This window comes from Entelurus aequoreus, linkage group LG11, assembly GCF_033978785.1.
Source record: "Entelurus aequoreus isolate RoL-2023_Sb linkage group LG11, RoL_Eaeq_v1.1, whole genome shotgun sequence".
In the NCBI taxonomy this organism is placed as follows: Eukaryota; Metazoa; Chordata; class Actinopteri; order Syngnathiformes; family Syngnathidae; genus Entelurus; species Entelurus aequoreus.
The window spans coordinates 41,943,604-41,966,153 of NC_084741.1; the positions used below are offsets into that span (position 1 = coordinate 41,943,604).

Consider the following 22,550-nt stretch of genomic DNA (forward strand, 5'->3'; position numbering starts at 1 on the left):
GATTTAAAAATGAGCTGATTATGATAACTGTGCAGCACATTTGAGTCTCATTTGCAATGCAGTTGCACTTCCAAGACATAAGATGGCAGTACTGTATAGGCTATCTATGGTATGTTGTCTAACTAGGAGGTAGATTTTGCCACGAAGCTAAATGTGTTATGTTGCGCCCTACAAAATGTTTATACTGTAAGTATTGTGCTTATTACACACCAGCTGTTTGATTGTAACATCCATCTTAGGCGTAGTTTGCAATACCAAATTTGGAGGTGTTGAAATCGCCATGTAGCATTTCTATGGCAAATTCAATTAACATCAAACTCGCACATTTTGGAAGAGTGGAGCCTTACTTTACATTTGAGCTTTTTCTACCAAGCGTAGTTGCTTTGTTGGTGTTGAAAATTACATAGAGTTTGGCTGAGTGCCCTGAGTGCTGCTTGAGTGATCGTTTACGTGAGCCACTGTTTTAGTCTGCAACCGGACGTGATGACAAACCGGACAAGCTATCAAAATATGGCACAGTTTGATTTTACATGAATCAAAACCTGATAGTACTGACGGAATTCAGTCGGTGCCTATAAAAGTACTATATATATATATATATATATATATATATATATATATATATATATATATATATATATATATATATATATATATATATATATATATATATATATATATATATATATAAGTACTGATTGGTTGAAAACTGCTGCGACCGTTTTTAGAAAGTATTTTTCAAACACACGACCGCCAATGCGGAGTAATCCAAGGCAACTTGTTTATTTGTTATTTTTTGTGTATTTTTATGACAACAGAGAAAGAAGAAAAAACTGAACTTTCGACTTGCAGCAACTTCTGTGGGGCATCTTTGTGATGACGAACGCTGATCAGTGGAACTATCTTGCAGTGTTTTTACTCAACTTGTCATCTTTAAACTATATGCAGTTTAATGTTTATTGTTTTTACAAACTTCATTTCGATACGCAAAGCTACGAGAAGTGGACACTCTTTTAAACGTTTTTACGCAGGCCAAGTGGACGGACTCTTCTAAGCGTATTTACACAGGAGTATGAAGCCGGACTCGAAGCAGCGACCTCAGCTGCTTACTACTCTGACTTTGTTGGATGAATGTGAAATAAAGGAGGCAGCACACGAGTGGAACAAAGGTAAATAACATCAAAAATTAACTATTTACTTTAATACATGTTGTAAAAGTAGTCAGTGACAGTCCATTTGTGTAGTTATTAGCCTCAACTTGAGTGAACAGAATGCTAACGCTAATATCGATGTTCGTGTTGCCGGCGTGAGATAAACACTGACATTTTTTATTTATATATTATTTACAGATAAACACTGATATTTATTTTTTATTATTTACATATTGTTATGTACACATAAACACGGACATTTATTAATTATATTTTGTTATTTACAGATAAACACTGACATCTATTATTTATATTTTGTTATTTACAGATAAACACTGACATCTATTATTTATATACTGTTATTTACAGATAAACACTGACATTTATTATTCATGTATTGTTATAGATAATAAATTACATTTATCATTTATATATTATTAACAGATAAACATTGACATTATTTATATATTGTTATTTACAGATCAACACTGACATTTATTATTTATATTTTGTTATTTACACATAAACACTGACATGTTTTATTCATATATTGTTATTTACAGATAAACACTGAGATTTATTATTTATATATTGTTATTTACAAATACACACTGATGTGTATTATTCCTATATTATTTACAGATAAACACTGACATTTATTTTTTATTATTTATATATTGTTATGTACACATAAACACGGACATTAATTAATGATATTTTGTTATTTACAGATAAACACTGACATCTATTATTTATATACTGTTATTTACAGATAAACACTGACATCTATTATTTATATACTGTTATTTACAGATAAACACTGACATTTATTATTAATGTATTGTTATTTATAGATAATAAATTACATTTATCATTTATATATTATTAACAGATAAACACTGACATTATTTATATTTTGTTATTTACAGATAAACACTGACATGTTTTACTCATATATTTTTATTTACAGATAAACACTGACATTTCATGCACCTGGGGATAAGTTGATTGGCAACACTAAATTGGCCCTAGTGTGTGAATGTGAGTGTGAATGTGGTCTGTCTATCTGTGTTGGCCCTGCGATGAGTTGGCGACTTGTCCAGGGTGTACCCCGCCTTCCGCCCGATTGTAGCTGAGATAGGCTCCAGCGCCCCCGCGACCCCGAAGGGAATAAGCAGTAGAAAATGGATGGATGGATTTACAGATACACACTGATGTGTATTATTCCTATGTTATTTACAGATAAACACTGACATGTATTATTCCTATATTGTTATTTACAGATAAACACTGACATTTATTATTTATATTTTGTTATTTACAGATTAACACTGAGATTTATTATTTATATATTGTCATTTACAAATACACACTGATGTGTATTATTCCTATATTATTTACAGATAAACACTGATCTTTATTATTTATATATTATTTACAGATAAACACTGACATGTATTATTCCTGTATTGTTATTTACAGATAAACACTGACATGTAGTATTTACATATTGTTATTTATAGATAATAAATGGCATTTATCATTTATATATTATTAACAGATAAACACTGACATTTTTATATATTGTTATTTACAGATAAACACAGACATTTATTATTTATATTTTGTTATTTACAGATAAACACTGACATGTTTTATTCATATATTGTTATTTACAGATAAACACTGAGATTTATTATTTATATATTGTTATTTACAAATACACAATGATGTGTATTATTCCTATATTATTTACAGATAAACACTGATATTTATTATTTATATATTATTTACAGATAAACACTGACATGTATTATTCCTGTATTGTTATTTACAGATAAACACTGACATTTAGTATTTATATATTGTTATTTACAACTGAAATGGACAACAATGAATCACCTGACCCTAATGAATTCCTCATTTACTGAGAGGACGACTTTCTGACTGTTGGACATTGCGGACAAAAGCCTGACTTTTTATGAACAATTCGGTGCACTTCATTTTATAAATCCTATCGGTTTGTATATTCCTGCTTTGTATTTCATTTACTTACTTTTTAGTAAAAGAACTGTGACCTAATAGTGTCTGTTTACATGGTATCAGTGTAGAAATATATTCCATACGTCATCAGCCTGATTTGTAGAAACTGCCTGAAATGCGGTGGAAACACAAACCACACACTTTTACAGGAACTTATAGATCCAGGAACCAGAGAAAAAAGGTGTATTTAAATGTTGACTGGCTGTCCAGCTTTGCACAAGTAAACAGTGCTGAAGCGCTTGTATCGAAGCGCTTCTATCAGTAGATGCTATATTCTAATACTTGTGTTTATGCTGATATCGGACCGATACCAATATCGGATCAGGACACCCCTAGTTTTGAATGAAATGCAGTGTCAGAAGACAGTAAGATATCCCTTTAAGCGCTTGAGAGGCAGCGGTGTACAGAGCGTGGTCACGGTATCCCGAAGTCATTCATCTTTGGTGGGAAACAAGCGGCACGGTGCGCACACACCCCCACGTGCACACCAGCGTGATACTGACCAGCTCTCTCTCACAGTAACAGTCCCAGTGGCGTTTGTGGGATTTCGTTGTCATCTGCAAGTGAGGCACATTGCGTTAATGGCGCCAGTGTATGAGGTCACCACTCTACGTTTAAGAACCTTTTTGTCCATTGAACATAAATACAGTGGAACCTCTAACGATGAATGAGCACAGTCTGTTCAGGGATGCTAATGTTTGGATTTATGAACAATATTTTTAATAGGAAATCACTGAAATCAAAGTAAAAAAACAGTTATATAAACTGCACAAATTCACATTATGGCATAATTAAGTGGCATACAAGTGTAAAGCAGTGTTGATACAAGTCAAACATGCTTAAGTCAGTTTGAAAGCAATACTTGACATACCCGAAAATTTGGCCAAACATTAAGAGAAAGGCTGATTATTAAGGATTTTCTGTTACTAACTAGCTGATAGACATGACAGCGAATATTTAAGACATCCTGGTGGAGGTAAATGATTAAAGGATAAATGATATTGTCATGCTCATGCAGCAAGAGGGTTCACTCCTTGGGGAATGAAATAAACAGAGTGTCGGTCATCCACTCTCTTTGTCTCTGTGGGTGGAGGCGGGACCAAGGCTACCAGCATACACACGCACACAGAAGTTGAGCCTCGTAACGTAAACATAAGGTGCCGTAGTAAGAATGAGGTTCATCGAATTTTTGAGCTATGTTGCTAACTAACAAACCGACAAACTCCGAAAATTGCAAGGTGGAGTAATTGACAAGATGATAAGGCTTTTGCACGTGTGCTAATCTTTCTTCCGGTTTCTCCAGGTAAATTTTGCCATGCTTTTATTTTGGAGCTTTCGTTGCACTGAACAGAATGTCACTGTGCCCGTTTTAATGCTGTGTAATGACACAATATTTCACGTTGCTTAGCAATACTGATGACGTCAACAATATCAATATATATCACGATAGACACGCAATTGAAATCAATAAAAAATAAGTCTGAAAAAAAAACATTAATTTTTTTTTCTTGAAGAAAGTGGAAGTTGCGAAGCAAGGTTGGTTGCATGAACAAAGGCACTCGCTCTCTGGTAACCGAGCAATACAGGAAGTGATCACTGATCAGTGGTAGTGACACTTTAACAGCCAATCAGGTAACAGTCAGTATCAACTATCAAGTTTGGTTACGCCATCATGTTGTCTGGTGGTTGATTCTTTGCAGGGAGTGAGAAGAGAAAGTAAAATAGCGGATAAAACAGGAAAAGTCACCTCGACAGTATGGCAGTTTTTGGGATTTTTTAAAACGAACCGTAGTCAGACCAAAGTGCTCGTAATCAATAACACCACACCACTCACACTTTAGAGCACAGCTGTAAATTCCTGGCACTAAACCTGCAGAAAATAGTTATTCTCCGGTTTCTTTATGTTTACATGTTGACACTTTGCACATTTTTCTTACACTTTATTAAACAATTCTTACATATTCTTTATTTTTGCACCTTCATTTTAAGAGCTTATATTCATTGTGATTTTACAATTTTGTTTACATTATTTGTTTTCCATGCTTGTGTTGACATTTCCTTTCTGCCTTAATAACTGAGGGGATTATAATCAGAGGAAAGTTACATTTGAAAAAAAAAAGTTTGACATTAAATACATTTTTTCCATAGGTAAAAAAAATCAATAATTATCGATATTGACCGATATAAAACACTTTTATACCGTTATACAGTTTTCGGCCATATTGCCCAGCCCTACTAAAACACATGTTTGCACAAACTGCCTGAAATGAACCCCTTGGCACTCAAATTGTATGTCAACATCGACTTTTGGGCACTTCTTCGTTATATTAAGAACGCAGTGACCCAGGACTTAATGAGTTGGTCAACATAGACAGGCTGTCAAAATGTGCGGGACCGACTTAAGCAGGATCCGAATGCTAACTTTGCTAACAAGTGAGTTAGCGTATGGCCACGCTGGAGTCGTACTGCTTTTAATGTGCTTCCTGTCTGTATTCTTCTTCTCTTCTCTTCTCTTAACACTCCTTGTGGAGCCTGATCCCTTTGGAAGAGGCACGAAAAATCAAAAGAAAAAGCAAAAGGCACAGTTTAATTCCTTTGACTTAAAAAAAAGTGAATGCGAGGTTCCACTCTAAATCCCGACACTTGCAGTCAGGACTGATTTGATGAATTCAGATGGAAAACACCATGGAAATGATCATAGCCTGAACATGTAGGAATATGTGAGAGTCCTGGACATATTTAATATTAAACAAAAATCTGGAGGGAAAAAAACGAAATATGGACGAACTGTTTGTGTGCTTTTGTGTGTGTACGAAACACCTGCACGCACACACACAAACCCACACACGCGCGACTGCCGGCGGCCTCGGCACGCGAGTCACCGCCAGATTAACTCTTCTGGTCCTATTGTTGCCGTGGAAACAGAGGCGCATAGCAACAGGGGCAGCTGGGAGGAAGGGGGTCGTTGTGGGGATTCGCGGCGGAAGGAAAACACAACTTTCTGGTGGAATCCCAAAAAGATAAACAAGACGTTTGTCTTTCCCCCACTCTTCCAGCGTGTGTCCAAGCTTAAATGGAATTTGACACAACACACACACACACACACACACACACACACACACACACACACACACACACACACACACACACGTAAAGGCAAACAAAAAAGTAAACACACTCATGGCAGTGAAGGCTTGGAACTTTTCAGCTGATGCAATCGACACCATATATTTATATATATCGACACCAGTGCCACCCACACTGGTTTAATAATGTAACTTAGATATTGGGTTTCACAATGTAAAGCGCTTTGAGTCACTTGAAAAAAACGCTATATAAATATACCGTAATTCACTTCACTGCACTTATTACTCCAGTTGTGAGAATAAGAAGGAATAGTTGAAAAACACAAAAAGTCACTCAAAGGATTGGAGAAATCTGGACAAACTTGAAAAATTCTTAACAAAGTATATTGTACAATAAGCAACAGTTGAAAAATAGAGCAAAACAATATCATTTACGAACAAATATGGTAATAACAATATAATTACATTTATTTTAAATGTATGCATACATTTTTTAGCCTTTCTAGATCAAATATGCATATTATGCAAATTATATGATGCTGTCATATTGACCACGCCCCCACCATCACAAGTATGTTGGCAATCTGGGGGGAAACCCTGTTATATATTATATATCTTGTCCTCGACGATGACCTGTCTGTCACGTGTATTGTATCAAAATTAGCCAACAAGCTAGCAAAGATGAGATAAAAACAAAATTCTTTTTTTTCGCAAAATGAAAAACGCCAGGGCGCCCACTCTTTGAGTGTTACGGTGAGGTTGTATTTTTCATACACGGATTTTTGCTGTAATTATCTGCCACACGTAAAACACCGGTCCCTGAAAATAGTTCCTGGATCAAACTGACCCTTGCTCTAATACAATTTTTCAGAAGCTTATTTTGCACTGAACACGGTGTGCACGTTTTAATGCTGTGCAACTGCATAGTAGTTCCGTTGTGGGTTAGCCATACAAAACATGGCAAAATTAAAAATTCACATTTTATTTATTAAAAAAACAACAATTCTCAATTAATCAATAATTAATTATTAAATTTATTACTACATTTTTTTAACAACAGGAAAAAAATTAATTCACATTTTATTTCGACAATTCTGCGGGCACTTTTTAATAATACCACAAACATGGTGGACCGGGGACTTGAGTCGTTCGTCAAAGACTTAAAAAGGTTCCTCTGTATCCATAAATAAGTCTACCAACTGCAATGCAAGGAAGCAAGGAGCAGAGGAAGGAAGTGAAAAAGAGAAAACAAGATGAAAGGGAGGAACATCAAAGTTTAAAATGAGGGGAAAGGGAGACAAGCCTTTTTTCAAAGTCTGCCATCATTCAACTTTACTAAAGGCTTCACAAAATGTCTTCCTTCTGGAGTTTTATTAGGACTGTGTGTTCGCTCACCTGGTTGAGGTAGTGGTATTCCTCAGGTTTGAGCATGTGGAAAGAGGTCCTCTCCTCCTCGCTGGCTCCAGCGAGCAGGTAGTAGAAGACATGGTAGTTCCTGGGAGCAGCAAAGAGTCACCACAACCAGTCAGATCAACACTGCCTCAAATAGCCATCAAAGCTTGTCTATATGACAGAAGATGATCCACTAAGGGAGGCCTAATCAACTGGCGGCTCGCGGGCCACATTAATCTGGCCAGAGCTTTTCATTTGGCCCGCCGAACATCACCCAAATAAGCTTAAAGGCCTACTGAAACCCACTACTGCCGACCACACAGTCTGATAGTTTATATATCAATGATGAAATCTTAACATTGCAACACATGCCAATACGGTTAGGTTAGGTTACGATTAGTAAAGTGCAATTTTAAATTTCCCGCAAAATATTCTGCTGAAAACGTCTCGGTATGATGACGTTTGCGCGTGACGTCACAGATTGTGCGGACATATTGGGACACCATTGTGGCCAGCTATTAAGTCGTCTGTTTTCATCGCAAAATTCCACAGTATTCTGGACATCTGTGTTGGTGAATCTTTTGCAATTTGTTTTAATGAACAATGGAGACAGCAAAGAAGAAAGCTGTAGGTGGGATCGGTGTATTAGCGGCTGGCTGCAGCAACACAACCAGGAAGACTTTGAGTTGGATAGCAGACGCGCTACCGTGAGTACACAGCATGGGCTCCAAACATTTGATCGCTTGCCCGTACGTGCGTGCCGCTATGTGCATGTCACGTACGTAACTTTGGGGAAATATATGTGCTGTATGAACTTTACGGAGGTGAACGGTACTTTGGGCTGTGGGATTGAGTGTGTTGTGTGGGTGTTTGAGTTGTATTGGTGGGTTATATGGACGGGAGGGGGGAGGTGTTTGTTATGCGGGATTAATTTGTGGCATATTAAATATAAGCCTGGTTGTGTTGTGGCTAATAGAGTATATATATGTCTTGTGTTTATTTACTGTTTTAGTCATTCCCAGCTGAATATCAGGTCCCACCCGCCTCTCACAGCATCTTCCTTATCTGAATCGCTTCCACTGCCCTCTAATCCTTCACTCTCACTTTCCTCATCCACAAATCTTTCATCCTCGCTCAAATTAATGGGGTAATCGTCGCTTTCTCGGTCCGAATCGCTCTCGCTGCTGGTGGCCATGATTGTAAACAATGTGCAGATGTGAGGCGCTCCACAACCTGTGACGTCACGCTACTTCCGGTACAGGCAAGGATTTTTTATCAGCGACCAAAAGTTGCGAACTTTATCGGCGATGTTCTCTACTAAATCTTTTCAGCAAAAATATGGCAATATCGCGAAATGATCAAGTATGACACATAGAATGGACCTGCTATCCCCGTTTAAATAAGAACATTTCATTTCAGTAGGCCTTTAATGAAACCATTCAAACTCTTGTATGCAGTACTCCCGCCTCCCTGCAGGTGGCAACAGCGAGGCATATGTGTCACGATGAAGCAGCAAAGAGGTGAGTAGAAGACTACTCATTCAAACTAAAAATGGCACTATCGACCCTGAAGAAAATCTAAATAAATCTCGAAAAATCTGACTTTTAACAGTGACTGGACAACAAAGTATGAATGTATTGAAATTGCTGACTTCATGATGTCTTTTGTATTTGTTTTTGGCTGAGAAACTCTGGCGTTTAAAGCTTTACACAACACCTTAGGTTTAATTGTGATGAGCCACATGTATTGAGTGTTGTTAAATTTCTATATGCGTGAATATCTGTAGTTTACTGTGTGAATGTATCAACACTAAATTATTTTATGTAAAATACACTTTTGTCATGTTTATTTTATGTTTAGATTTTCACTCTTACAAACCTAAATGAAAGAAGTGTAAAAAAATTAAACTGAGGAAGCAATTCAAAAGAAAGAACATTAATCCTCAACAAAAATTTCTGGAACTTCTGTTTCTTCATGCTGTTAACTATCTGTCCAGCTGCACACACACTGGATTGAGAATGACAATGCAGTGTGAACGCCGATATGTTTACTTTGTAAATAAGTACACACAGTCTCAAAGGAATATAACCTGCGGAAGCACTTTCTGACCAAATATCCAAATTTTGATGTCCGGTCCTTGAGCCCTTGGGCTCTTGAAACTGTGGCCCTCTTCATAATGTATTTGAATTGCCCTGCACTAGGGTCTAGGACAGGAGTGCCCATAGTGAAAATAAGCCAACGGACATATTAAAAATATAAACAAGTACTTAGATAACTAATATATGCAAGGCTAATAAATAATAGTGGAGTGGTGAATAGCAAAACAATTATGACGTGAGTATGAGTTAGTACATTCACAGTGACAGATTAGCTACAGTTATTTCACAGCGTTCATCACATTGATAGCCTGGGGGAAGAAACTGTTTTACATTTGGGAAGCCACCCTTTGCCGAGCCATACAATACGACTAATTTGGCCCCCAGGTCCCACTTTGGGCACCCCTGAAAAAATCATGCGACACAAACAGGAAGTAACTCTACCTTTCATTGTGTTCCTGGTAGACCAACCGGGATTTCTCCAGCAGGTACTTCTCCACATAGGCCCTGAAACAACACACACACACTCAACAATAATTTGTGTGTATTACTATTAAAGATGTTCCAATCAAGGTTTTATGCTTCCCAATTCGGATACCGATAAATCCATGAGTGAGATCTTCCAATACAAATAGCGATACCGATCACATCAACTTTTGATTTTTTGATTTATTTATGATGAGTGCTCCTGACAGTTTAACAATGTCAAGACAACATTTAAACTACTTCCTGATTATTTTTATTACATGCAATTGTTCTAGGAAAACAAAGAAAATAGCACACAACATCTAAACAAAATAAAAAACTAATATCTTTTACTCTTTTAAATCTGTTTTGCCCTCAATGTCCTCCTGTTTCCAAGGTAATGCTCGCCAGAGTCGTAAACATTAACAAAAAAAATAAAATATTAAAATAATAAATAAATCAACCCAATCACTTGAGTATTGATCATATACTGATGATAGCATCAATTTATGAATCGATCCACCCTCCTGCACTTCTATGCCATCTGTTATATTATCATCCCTCTACACTCGTTAATATCTGCTTACTTTCTGCTGTAACACGCTTCCATCTACACTTCTTAACGAAGCACGTACTTCTTGGTGTCGCTTCAATCTAGCATGCATGCTCCTGCTTGCTCTCGCTATGTAACATGTTTAGCACCCTCCTAGTACTTGAAAATAATACTAAATAATGATACTTAAGGGGAACTGCATTTTATTTTTAAATGTTGCCTATCTTTCACAATATCTATGCAAGACAAGAACATGTATGTTTTTCTTTTTTTTTTGCATTCTAACTCATAAAATACGGCAAGTACGAGGTGGCTAACAATCTAGCTAATTAAAAAACATCCAAAAACCGCCAATAATACTCCATTTACAACTCATGACCTGAATATTAACCAATTATTAGCAATATTGTTATTATGAGCGCTAACACAGACCAAGTACTTTTAGTGACACTGTTATCACAAAGCGCTAACTAGTTTATATTGACATATTGAGCCAGTAAGCTGCTACATCGCCTCTAATTTGAAAAAAGTTAATTCTAGATTATAAATCATGCCTCTCACCTGGATAGTAGAAGGTTGTGGACATAAACCGAGAAGTTGGTCAACTTTGACATGATGATGGCGAGAAAGACACGAAAAGACACTAGTTTTCGGCACCTTTTGTTTTAACCCGCCGTGAGGATTATAAAGGAGGAATGATACTCGGGCTAGTTTGTCACGTGCAATGGTTGACCGTACGATAACTTAGACTTAGACAAACTTTAATGATCCACAAGGGAAATTGTTCAACACAGTAGCTCCGTTACAATGATGGAAAGTGTAAGGATGGAAAGGACAATGCAGGTATAAATAGACTAATATAGCTATAAAAAAATCTAACATATATACGAATATATACATAATATGTGTACAGAATAATTGATATACAGATATATTATATTATGTCTATAACATATACAATATAAACCAATGACCATGTACAATATTACAGTATATACAGTATATATGACAGCAGCAGCATAAAATAGAGAGTAGGTCCAGCAGGAAATAGAAAATAGACATTATAAACAAAGAGAAGTAGCTAACAGAAGGTATACGAAAACGGGGGCAAAACTTGAGCAAACACTTTCGGAGAAAACCGAATCATAGAAAGACAGAGGTTTGCTTGCATGAGAAATGATTGTCGTATTGAGCGCACAGTGCATTAGTGTGTCTCACCCTCTGACAGTGCCACTGGCTTGGTAGTTGACCTGAATGAACTTGCCAAAGCGACTGGAGTTGTTGTTGTGGGCCGTCTTGGCGTTCCCAAAAGCCTGAGAAGAAAACAGAGAGAGCGGCATCGTCAGGTCAGTGATGGTTTGCAGCTGAAGCAGCTTTCTCAGGCCTTTATTATAAAAACAGGCACCCCCCTTTTTTTTTTTTTTTTTTTACAGTACTTGTCCTCGTTAGGGTCACAGGTGAGCAGGAACCAATTGCAGCGGACTTTGTACAACCTGAATTGGTTGCCAGACCATCAAAGGGCACATATAGACTAACAACAATTTACATTAATTATCAGTTTAGAGTACAAAAGTAATTGGTGCCGTATTGGTTCAAATGTGAACAGTACTCATCCCTTAGCTGTAATGCAGTTTTACCTTTTAATAAACCACAAGCTATCAAACTAAATTTGGGGAATGATTGATTTTTGTACAAATACAATCAGACAGCACAACTTACAAACCGAAAATAACCTTTCAACAGTTAAAGGCCTACTGAAACCTACTACTACCGACCACGCAGTCTGATAGTTTATATATCAATGATGAAATCTTAACATTGCAACACATGCCAATACGGCCGGGTTAGATTAGTAAAGTGCAATTTTAAATTTCCCGCGAAATATCCTGCTGAAAACGTCTCGGTATGATGACGTCTGCGCGTGACGTCACGGATTGTAGCGGACATTTTGGGACACCATTGTGGCCAGCTATTAAGTCGTCTGTTTTCATCGCAAAATTCCACAGTATTCTGGACATCTGTGTTGGTGAATCTTTTGCAATTTGTTTAATGAACAATGGAGACAACAAAGAAGAAAGCTGTAGGTGGGAAGCGGTGTATTAGCGGCCGGCTGCAGCAACACAAACACGTAGCCGTCAGTCAAGCTTTACCATTGGCCTGTGGAGAACTGGGACAATAGAGACTCTTACCAGGAGAACTTTGAGTTGGATACACAGACGCGGTACCGCAAGTACGTACGCAGCTGCGGCTTCCAAACATTTGATCGCTTGCCCGTACGTGCGTGCCGCTATGTGCATCTCACTTATGTAACTTTGGGGACTTTGGGTAAATATATGTGCTGTATGAACTTTGCGGAGGTGAACAGTACTTTGGGCTGTGGGATTGAGTGTGTTGTGCGGGTGTTTGATTTGTATTGGCGGGTTATATGGACGGGAGGGGGGAGGTGTTTGTTATGCGGGATTAATTTGTGGCATATTAAATGTAAGCCTGGTTGTGTTGTGGCTAATAGAGTATATATACGTCTTGTGTTTATTTACTGTTTTACTCATTCCCAGCTGAATATCAGGTCCCACCCACCCTTTTCACAGCATCTTCCCTATCTGAATCACTTCCACTGCCCTCTAGTCCTTCACTCTCACTTTCCTCATCCACGAATCTTTCATCCTCGCTCAAATTAATGGGGAAATCGTCTCTTTCTCGGTCCGAATTTCTCTCGCTGCTGGTGGCCATGATTGTAAACAATGTGCAGATGTGAGGAGCTCCACAACCTGTGACGTCACGCTACTTCCGGTACAGGCAAGGCTTTTTGATCAGCGACCAAAAGTTGCGAACTTTATCGTCGATGTTCTCTACTAAATCCTTTCAGCAAAAATATGGCAATATCGCGAAATGATCAAGTATGACACATAAAATGGACCTGCTATCCCCGTTTAAATAAGAAAATCGCATTTCAGTAGGCCTTTAAGCTAACACACGACGATGAAGTACCATTCTATGTTGGAAACGACGACAAAACGCTAACAACAAACACGTAACTTGAACTGTTATTTACAAAGTGCGCACAATGCATGCTGGGTACTCCAGCGGCAACTCCTTCGGACGTACATTACAGTGAGATATTAATGTCTAATATCTGCAATGACGGATGATAGTGAAGTGGCTGACCCTCCGGTCCAACGTTTCATAATAAATCATGACCATTATTTCTGCAACATCCAAGACTTAACGTTAAATCAAAGTTAAAAAACACTTAACTTTATGGCACAGTGATGATGTCACATGGTACAATACACACACTCTGGGCACCTCAATAGCTCACAGTCAACGTTGTAACCCGGGTCAGGAGGCTCACCAGGGGGCCCACAAGTCAGCCACGCACCACACTGACAAATTCCTCACACACACACACACACACACACACACACACACACACACACACACACACACACACACACACACACACACAAACACACACACAGCTCCACATCCATCATTAGAGGACACATTGAGGTTCTCATTAGGGACGCGTTGGGCCCCACCGTGTCTGCTTACGGCAGAGGAGATGAAAGAAGCAGCAAAGACCGAGAAAGAGAGATGAAACAAAAAAGAGCGAGAGATGACAAGAGACAGAGTGAGCAGAACGACACCAGAGGACAGGAAGCCAAGTCACATGAAGTGAGAGAGGAGTATAAAAAAGTAATACAAATTAAAAATGTAAGAGAAGACATATCCTTCTCAGATTCATTCGAGGACTCGTTTTAATATTATAAGAACATACAGTATAGATTCAAAGATGAAAGATTCAGTCTGCTAACTCACTGTCATGCCCCACCTCGCTTCTTTTTACACTTGTGTGACACTTAGCAAGTTAGCATGTGACTTCAAACGTTGCCTGTACGCGTCATAAAGCTTTTACCATGGACACAGTTTCACCCTGGAACTGATTATTTCTACTTGATGGAGATGAGAAAGGGGAGGCTGTTCCTTCTTAGGGTTATTTTGTGTGTGTGTGTGTGTGTGTGTGTGTGTGTGTGTGTGTGTGTGTGTGTGTGTGTGTGTGTGTGTGTGTGTGTGTGTGTGTGTGTGTGTGTGTGTGTGTGTGTGTGTGTGTGTGTGTGTATACGTGCTTTCCATGAACGGCGTGCAGGAGATTAATGAGCATGCCCACAAAGTCGGGGTGATTTAGTGGTAAACTACTTTGCGGTCAGAGCCTGCTGAGACCACAGCATAGGAAAACACACCATGGATGTGAGTGTGTGTGTGTGTGTGTGTGTGTGTGTGTGTGTGTGTGTGTGTGTGTGTGTGTGTGTGTGTGTGTGTGTCTCTGATAAAGATCTGATTATTGGCCAGTCCGATTATCAGCACCGATATTTGTTTTTGATGTGTATCATCCCTTTTTATTACATCAACAGAACTACATCAGCAGATACACATATGATACCAGTAATTAATATTTACAAGAAAAATAATTAGTCAAGTAGATGGTAATAACCACTGCTCAAGCACCAGCCCCCACTTTTTTTTGTTCATTAAAGAATTTTAAAAAATACTCTCACTTAGGGCTGGGCGATATGGCCTTTTATTAATATCTCGATATTTTTGGGCCATATCACGATACACGATATATATCTCGATATTTTGCCTTAGCCTTGAATGAACACTTGATGCATATAATCACAGCAGTATGATGATTCTATGTGTCTACATTAAAACATTCTTGTTCATACTGCATTAATATACGCTCATTTTAAACTTTCATGCAGAGAGGGAAATCACAATTAAACAGTTATTAAGCAATTCATGTAATTTCCAAAACAGAAAGTGCAAGATTGTCAGAGACATTTTAAAACAAGCTATTAGTGCACTTTTGTGCATGATGTCACTAAGATGACGTAGCAAAACAACACTACCGTATTTTTCGGATTATAAGTCGCTCCGGAGTAAACGTCGCATCAGCCGAAAATGAATAATAAAGAAGGAAAAAAACACTTGAGTATAAGTCGCATTTTTTGGGGAAGTTTATTTGATAAAACCCAACACCAAGAATAGACATTTGAAAGGCAATTTAAAATAAATAAAGAATAGTGAACAACAGGCTGAATAAGTGTACTTTATATGACGCATAAATAACTAACTGAGAACGTGCCTGGTATGTTAACGTAATATATTATGGTAAGAGTCATTCAAATAACTATAACATATAGAACATGCTATACGTTTACCAAACAATCTGTCACTCCTAATCGCTAAATCCGATGAAATCTTATACGTCTAGTCTCTTACGTGAATGAGCTAAATAATATTATTTGATATTTTACGGTAATGTGTTAATAATTTCACACATAAGTCGCTCCTGAGTATAAGTCGCACCAAACTATGAAAAAAAACTGCGACATATAGTCCGAAAAATACGGTACTCACAATGTCCACAAGATGGCGGCAAAGTTGCATCAATTATACTATACTGTCAGATTTTTAAAATTAAGTGTGCAGCTGGGATAGGCTCCAGCACCCCCCGCGACCCTGCAAGGGACAAGCGGTAGAGAATGGATGGAAGTTGGAGGCATCCCGCGGGGCCACAGGGAACACAAGTTTAATTAGGAATCTGGCCCGCGGGCCGTACTTTGGACATCTCTGGTCTAGTCGTTCTGTGATCAAGACATAATAAGAAATTAGCGCAGCAAAGGTTAGATATGACTACAAATATTGTAATGTTGGCGGAATGAAGCAGATTCCTGGCGTCTATAAAACAGTTTCCAGCAGGACGCACATCACACTTCCAAGCGGCCATCGAAGCTTGATAACTCTTCTTCTCTTGAAATGGCTCTAACAGGCAAACGCCACCGCCCAGAACCACACACAATAGTCCTGTCGCTACAATATCATCTGAAAACACCAATTCCAAGTAAAATTATTTGGAAAAAAAACATGTCAACAACCGCTTATGTCGACGTCAGAGATAAAGAGAGTTGTAATCGTCCAGGCTTTAAATGGTGGACATTATTTACATAGCCCATGGTGCCATATGGAAGTGGCAATAGCTCATTTGTGCTAAACAGGTCAAGTTAGCGATGCAACACTTAGCTGCACGTTAGATTGCATGTTCGAGCAATTTTGTTGCCCCTCTGGCTGTGCGACATGATAACACGATGCTAATGCATGCTTCTAATACCCCCCGGTTCTTCCACGCCATCATAATACATTAGCCACTTGTTTCTTCCTCAGCCGTATGCTAAAAAAAGAAGTCCCATCTCTTTCCTCAGCCTCTGAGGAAACAAGCCGTGTAGCTATTTCCGAGCCAGATTTAGCTTGTTAAGCGGAAAGGCAGAAGACCGGAGCGAGGCGGGAGCTAGTCTGTTAATTAGCATGTCAGGATCTTCCTGTTAGCGGGGGGTAAAATCAGCATAAAAGCCAAAACCTTTGTGTTTGCTTCCCTTCCAGTGCAGCAGCAATGTTTTGCCATCAGCTAGCAAAAAAAACTGAAGATGACCTACATTTGGAAACACAGGTGGAAGACTGCCAAGTAGGCCATTGCTAGCTTAGCTTTGTTAGCGTTTCGTGGTGTTTAAACTTTTTTTTTTTGCAAAACAATTTTTAGATTTAAAAAGCGGGGGCTGGGGAGCAAAACAATACTTTGGTAAATGTGTATTTTAACAAAACCAAAAAATACATGAGGCATACTTGCCAACCCTCCCGAATTTTCCGGGAGACTCCCGAATTTCAGTGCCTCTCCCGAAAATCTCCCAGGAAAACCATTCTCCCGAATTTCTCCCGATTTCCAGCCGGACAACTATATTGGGGGCGTGCCTTAAAGGCACTGCCTTTAGCGTCGTCTCTCACCTGAAAAGGAGACTATTATATATGTCTCCGTTATCCATAGGTTTATCCATAACCCATAAAGTAGGAAGGCACGAAGCTATTTCTCAGCGTGTGTTTATTCCAGCCGGTGCGTTAATACACTGACACACAACATCCGGATTCCCATCATGCATTACTTCAAAACTACGGCAAGTAGTAATGTCCAAAAACATAACAGAGACGAAGCAGAAGAACGAAGAAGAGTCACGGCCCGAGACAAAGATGGCTATGTTGATAGCTGCAAGCAACATCCCGCTCTCATTTGTGGATGTTTTCAACAAATCCGTGAAGGACATGTTCCCGGATTCAGAGATCGCTCGCCAGTACTCAAATGGCAGAACAAAGGCTACTCAAATAGTGAAAGATAAGTGTTTTTTTGTTTTTTTTTAAGTAAGCAGCAAGTACAGTACAGTTAGTAGATCAACTGTGTTTTCATTACTGTGTACTGTACTATATATATATATATATATATATATATATACATATATATATATATATACATATATATGTATATATATATACGTATATATATATATATATATATATACATATATATATATATATATATACATATATATATATATATATATACATATATATATATATATATATATACGTATATATATATACATATATATGTATATATATATATATATGTATATATATATATATATATATATATATATACATATATATATATATATATATACATATATATATATATATATATACATATATATATACATATATATATATATATATATACATATATATATATATATATATACATATATATATATATATATATACATATATATATATATATATATATATATATATATACATATATATATACATATATATATATATATATATATATATATATATATATATATATATATATATATATATATATATATATATATATATATATATATATATATATATATATATATATATATATATATATATATATATATATACACACTACCGTTCAAAAGTTTGGGGTCACCCAAACAATTTTGTGGAATAGCCTTCATTTCTAAGAACAAGAATAGACTGTCGAGTTTCAGATGAAAGTTCTCTTTTTCTGGCCATTTTGAGCGTTTAATTGACCCCACAAATGTGATGCTCCAGAAACTCAATCTGCTCAAAGGAAGTTCAGTTTTGTAGCTTCTGTAACGAGCTAAACTGTTTTCAGATGTGTGAACATGATTGAACAAGGGTTTTCTAATCATCAATTAGCCTTCTGAGCCAATGAGCAAACACATTGTACCATTAGAACACTGGAGTGATAGTTGCTGGAAATGGGCCTCTATACACCTATGTAGATATTGCACCAAAAACCAGACATTTGCAGCTAGAATAGTCATTTACCACATTAGCAATGTATAGAGTGTATTTCTTTAAAGTTAAGACTAGTTTAAAGTTATCTTCATTGAAAAGTACAGTGCTTTTCCTTCAAAAATAAGGACATTTCAATGTGACCCCAAACTTTTGAACGGTAGAGTATATACCGTAATTTCCGGACTATAAGCCGCTACTTTTTCCCCTCGTTCTGGTCCCTGCGGCTTATACAACGGTGCGGCTTATTTACGGCCTGTTGTTCTCCGACACCGACGAAGAGGATTTCGGTGGTTTTAGTACGCAGGAGGAAGACGATGACACAATGATTAAAGACTGACTTTATTTGGTTATTTTGATAACGTACAGGCGAGCACTTTGTATTACTTTGCACCGTTGTATTATTTGTACTCTGCACGAATGCTGTTCGCCATGTCAAAGATGTGAAAGTTTGATTGAATGATTGAAAGATTTATTGTTAATAAATGGGACGCTTTGCGTTCCCAAACAGTCATCTCTGTCCCGACAATCCCCTCTGTGGTATCAGGAACCCCTATATACTACGGTAATTACACATCAAAAACCTGCGGCTTATAGTCGGGTGCGGCTTATATATGGAGCAATCTGTATTTTCCCCTAAATTTAGCTGGTGCGGCTTATAGTCAGGTGCGGGGGGGGTTAATTTGTATATTCCGGAGGAACAGCGTCCTCTACAATAGACATTAGATTTTGGTCTATTTATCAGTTACAGGAGCACTATGTTTTTTTAAGGACATTCAGAAATAAAGCTAGTCAATTCATAACAATATGTAATATGTACAATATTTACCGTAGTTTCTCCGCGCATTGAGTTCTGTTCCTATAGCAGCGCACTTTCGACTTCGGGCAACAAATGTATGTCCTAATTCCAGAAACAAACGCGAGTGTGTTGTAATCATGGCAGACTTGGTAACAGACAACGAAGATGACTATTTTTGGACAAATGAGGATTTACAACCTTATCTTTTGAAGCTAAATATATAGAGGATGAAGTGCTGCTTCTAGAAGGGAGCACAAAGGAAGGGTGAGACGTTGAAGCAGGCGGAAGCCGAGAGAGTGAGGTGAAAGTGAATCGCAGCTGCAAAATGTGGAACTTGAAACCAAGCTATTTCTACAGAAATGGAGTGCTTCCCCAAATAAACCAGAAAAAATTCCACGTCCAGCTGCACCAAAGAGACCATCGAATGAGTCACTTTAATATTGTTCATGAAACGTCATGTGTGTTATTACGACTACAAAACATACGCTGTGTGGCTAGCTGTGTACAAACAAAACATGAAATGTGGGCTAATACTTTACAGCTACTGTAATAGGATTGTTCATGTTTTTCACTCAGTACAGATTGGTGATCTATCACATTGGGTTGTGTATTACAAATTTAAACGGGTTTCGTACTGACGTAGTAGCTAGCTTATCTCTTGCCGTAGTTAGCTTTTACGGCTAATACTGAAGCATGCCGATGTGTTACTACGCTAGAAAAAGAGTTCCTCAGTGTTCGCTCTTACAATAAAAATGTTGCTATAGTTTGGTTATTATACAGGTTACGGAACATAAATTACGTATTGTTGACGGTTTATGAATGCATTTTTAAAGGGATTTAGAGGTAGAATTGCTTGCTCCCTTTAGCTACATTGCTAGCTACCTAGAACCAGCCGATTTTTATGTTAAGAGTGCAAAAAACAAGAACTTTATGTCCTCTTGTCTCTCATAATGATTGTGAACGATAGGTGAAATTGCAGAAAAAAGCGCAGTTCCCCTTTAAGTAATACAGAAATGCATCAGAGCGGTTTATCTATTTTATGTAGTTAATCATAGAACTGGCACCCGATGTTAGTGAAAAAATATTGATTTTCAATCAAGAATCGATTCTTAATTGAATCATTACCCCCAAGAATCGAATCATGTGTGTTACGGCTCAAGCTACTGCCGCCGCACCTTCAGCTGTGCGCTCCTCTGAGCGCATCGCTGGACACTCCCACGGGCATTCCTCTCCTGCTGCGGCCACACCTGCACGCGACTGCACTCAATCGAGAATCAACACACCTGACGCTGAGGAGGACTCCACTCGCTTCTTAAGGCAGCGTGTCCTGCGTTCCAGTGCCAGAACGTAGCTACTTGTATCTGTACAGTAAGCCCTACACGTCTCTAGCTCTCCTCGCCTATGTGCTTCCTTGCTTTCTGTGTCTCCACTCCTGTGTGTTCACCTTGTCTTGTCCTGTGTCGTCATCCTGCAGCTTCACGTCATTCCCTGGTTTCGAGCTGTGTGTCTCGTCTCCCCGGATCCCCTTTGGACTCCCTGCTGCCTTCCCGGATCTCGACCTTTCGCCTGCCCCCGTACAATGACGCCTCACTCCAGCCCCTGATCACTTGACCTCCGAGCCTTTGCCCTTTCTGGACTTCCGTATCTGTCTCAACACGCACCTCCAACACCTCCCGGTAACACTCAACAGCTAATCACTTCACATAGTCTCACCACACACTTTTGGATTAGTTACACACATCATTCCTTTGTACCAATAAATACACTTCAAGCTAAGCTACGTCCCTGCTTCCGTGCCGTCTCCTTCTCCACTGTACCGTTACAGTGTGATGTCCAAAGGTTCACAGCCCTAATTCGTAACAGATTGTTTTTTCATTTTAAGACTGTTGATTTAAAAAACACTGCAAAGAAAGAATAAAGTGCTTGGACATGACCCGAATTACAACTATTTAATAAAATGTGTACTTTATTCACATTTCTTAAAGACCACTCCTTTCTTTTCCCTGAGAAAAGCGAGTGTGCCATTGACCTCATATACTGGCTGAACATTGCGTGCAGTAGTTAAACAGCCAGCGTGTCTTTTTCCAGTCTCTCTGTCTACTGTTTACGAGCTTTGGCCACATTTCACCATCAAAAACACATTTTTCTGATCAATGAATCAATCGGTCGAACGATTGAATGCTTCCAGCTTTGTGGGAACACTTCGGGGGAAGGTCCTATTTTCTGTTCGTGGTGCGCGAAGCAAGACCTGCTTGGAGGAGTTTGGTGTGGAAGAACGCCGACAAAGATGGATAGGAATGGAAAAGGAAACACGACAAAATGGGAATAAAGCATAAGTCAAACCCCTCAGTGTCAGTGTCGGATTTATGTCACTGCAAACAAATGACTTTATTTACTAAGTACTTTGTCTTTTATGTAAACTACTTGACGTTTTTATTGAGGACATTCAGAAAAGACAAGGAGACAACAATGACACTAACAACTAGAGCTGGGCCATATAGCTGAAAACTGTATCCCGATATAAGTGTTTTAATATCGGTCGATATCGATAATTATTGATTATTTTGTTATGACCTCTCGAAAATAAAGACAAAGAGAAAAATATATTAAATATAAACATTTTTATTTAAAATATAACCTTCCTCTGATTACAATCCCCTCAGCTATCAAGGCAGAAAGGAAAGCAAATGTCAACACCGCGATAGAAAACAAACAATGTAAACAAAATTACAATTGAACACTTAACAATGAGCTCTTAAGATG

The 22,550-nt window shown here is 38.0% G+C and overlaps 1 protein-coding gene across 5 annotated transcripts in view; it reads right to left on the reverse strand.

The window, feature by feature from the left end:
- myo9ab (myosin IXAb) overlaps positions 1–22,550 on the reverse strand; it is a 195,399-nt gene that overhangs the window by 98,764 nt on the left and 74,085 nt on the right. For 3 of the 5 annotated variants that reach the window (XM_062063305.1, XM_062063306.1, XM_062063304.1), the window contains exons 3-6: positions 12,005–12,099; positions 10,213–10,275; positions 7,676–7,775; positions 3,698–3,751 (exon numbers count right to left, since the gene is read on the reverse strand). In XM_062063305.1, coding sequence (XP_061919289.1) covers positions 3,698–3,751; positions 7,676–7,775; positions 10,213–10,275; positions 12,005–12,099 — 312 coding nt within the window. The remainder of the gene's footprint in view (positions 1–3,697; positions 3,752–7,675; positions 7,776–10,212; positions 10,276–12,004; positions 12,100–22,550) is intronic. The other 2 variants (XM_062063308.1, XM_062063307.1) reach the window with 1 other exon arrangement.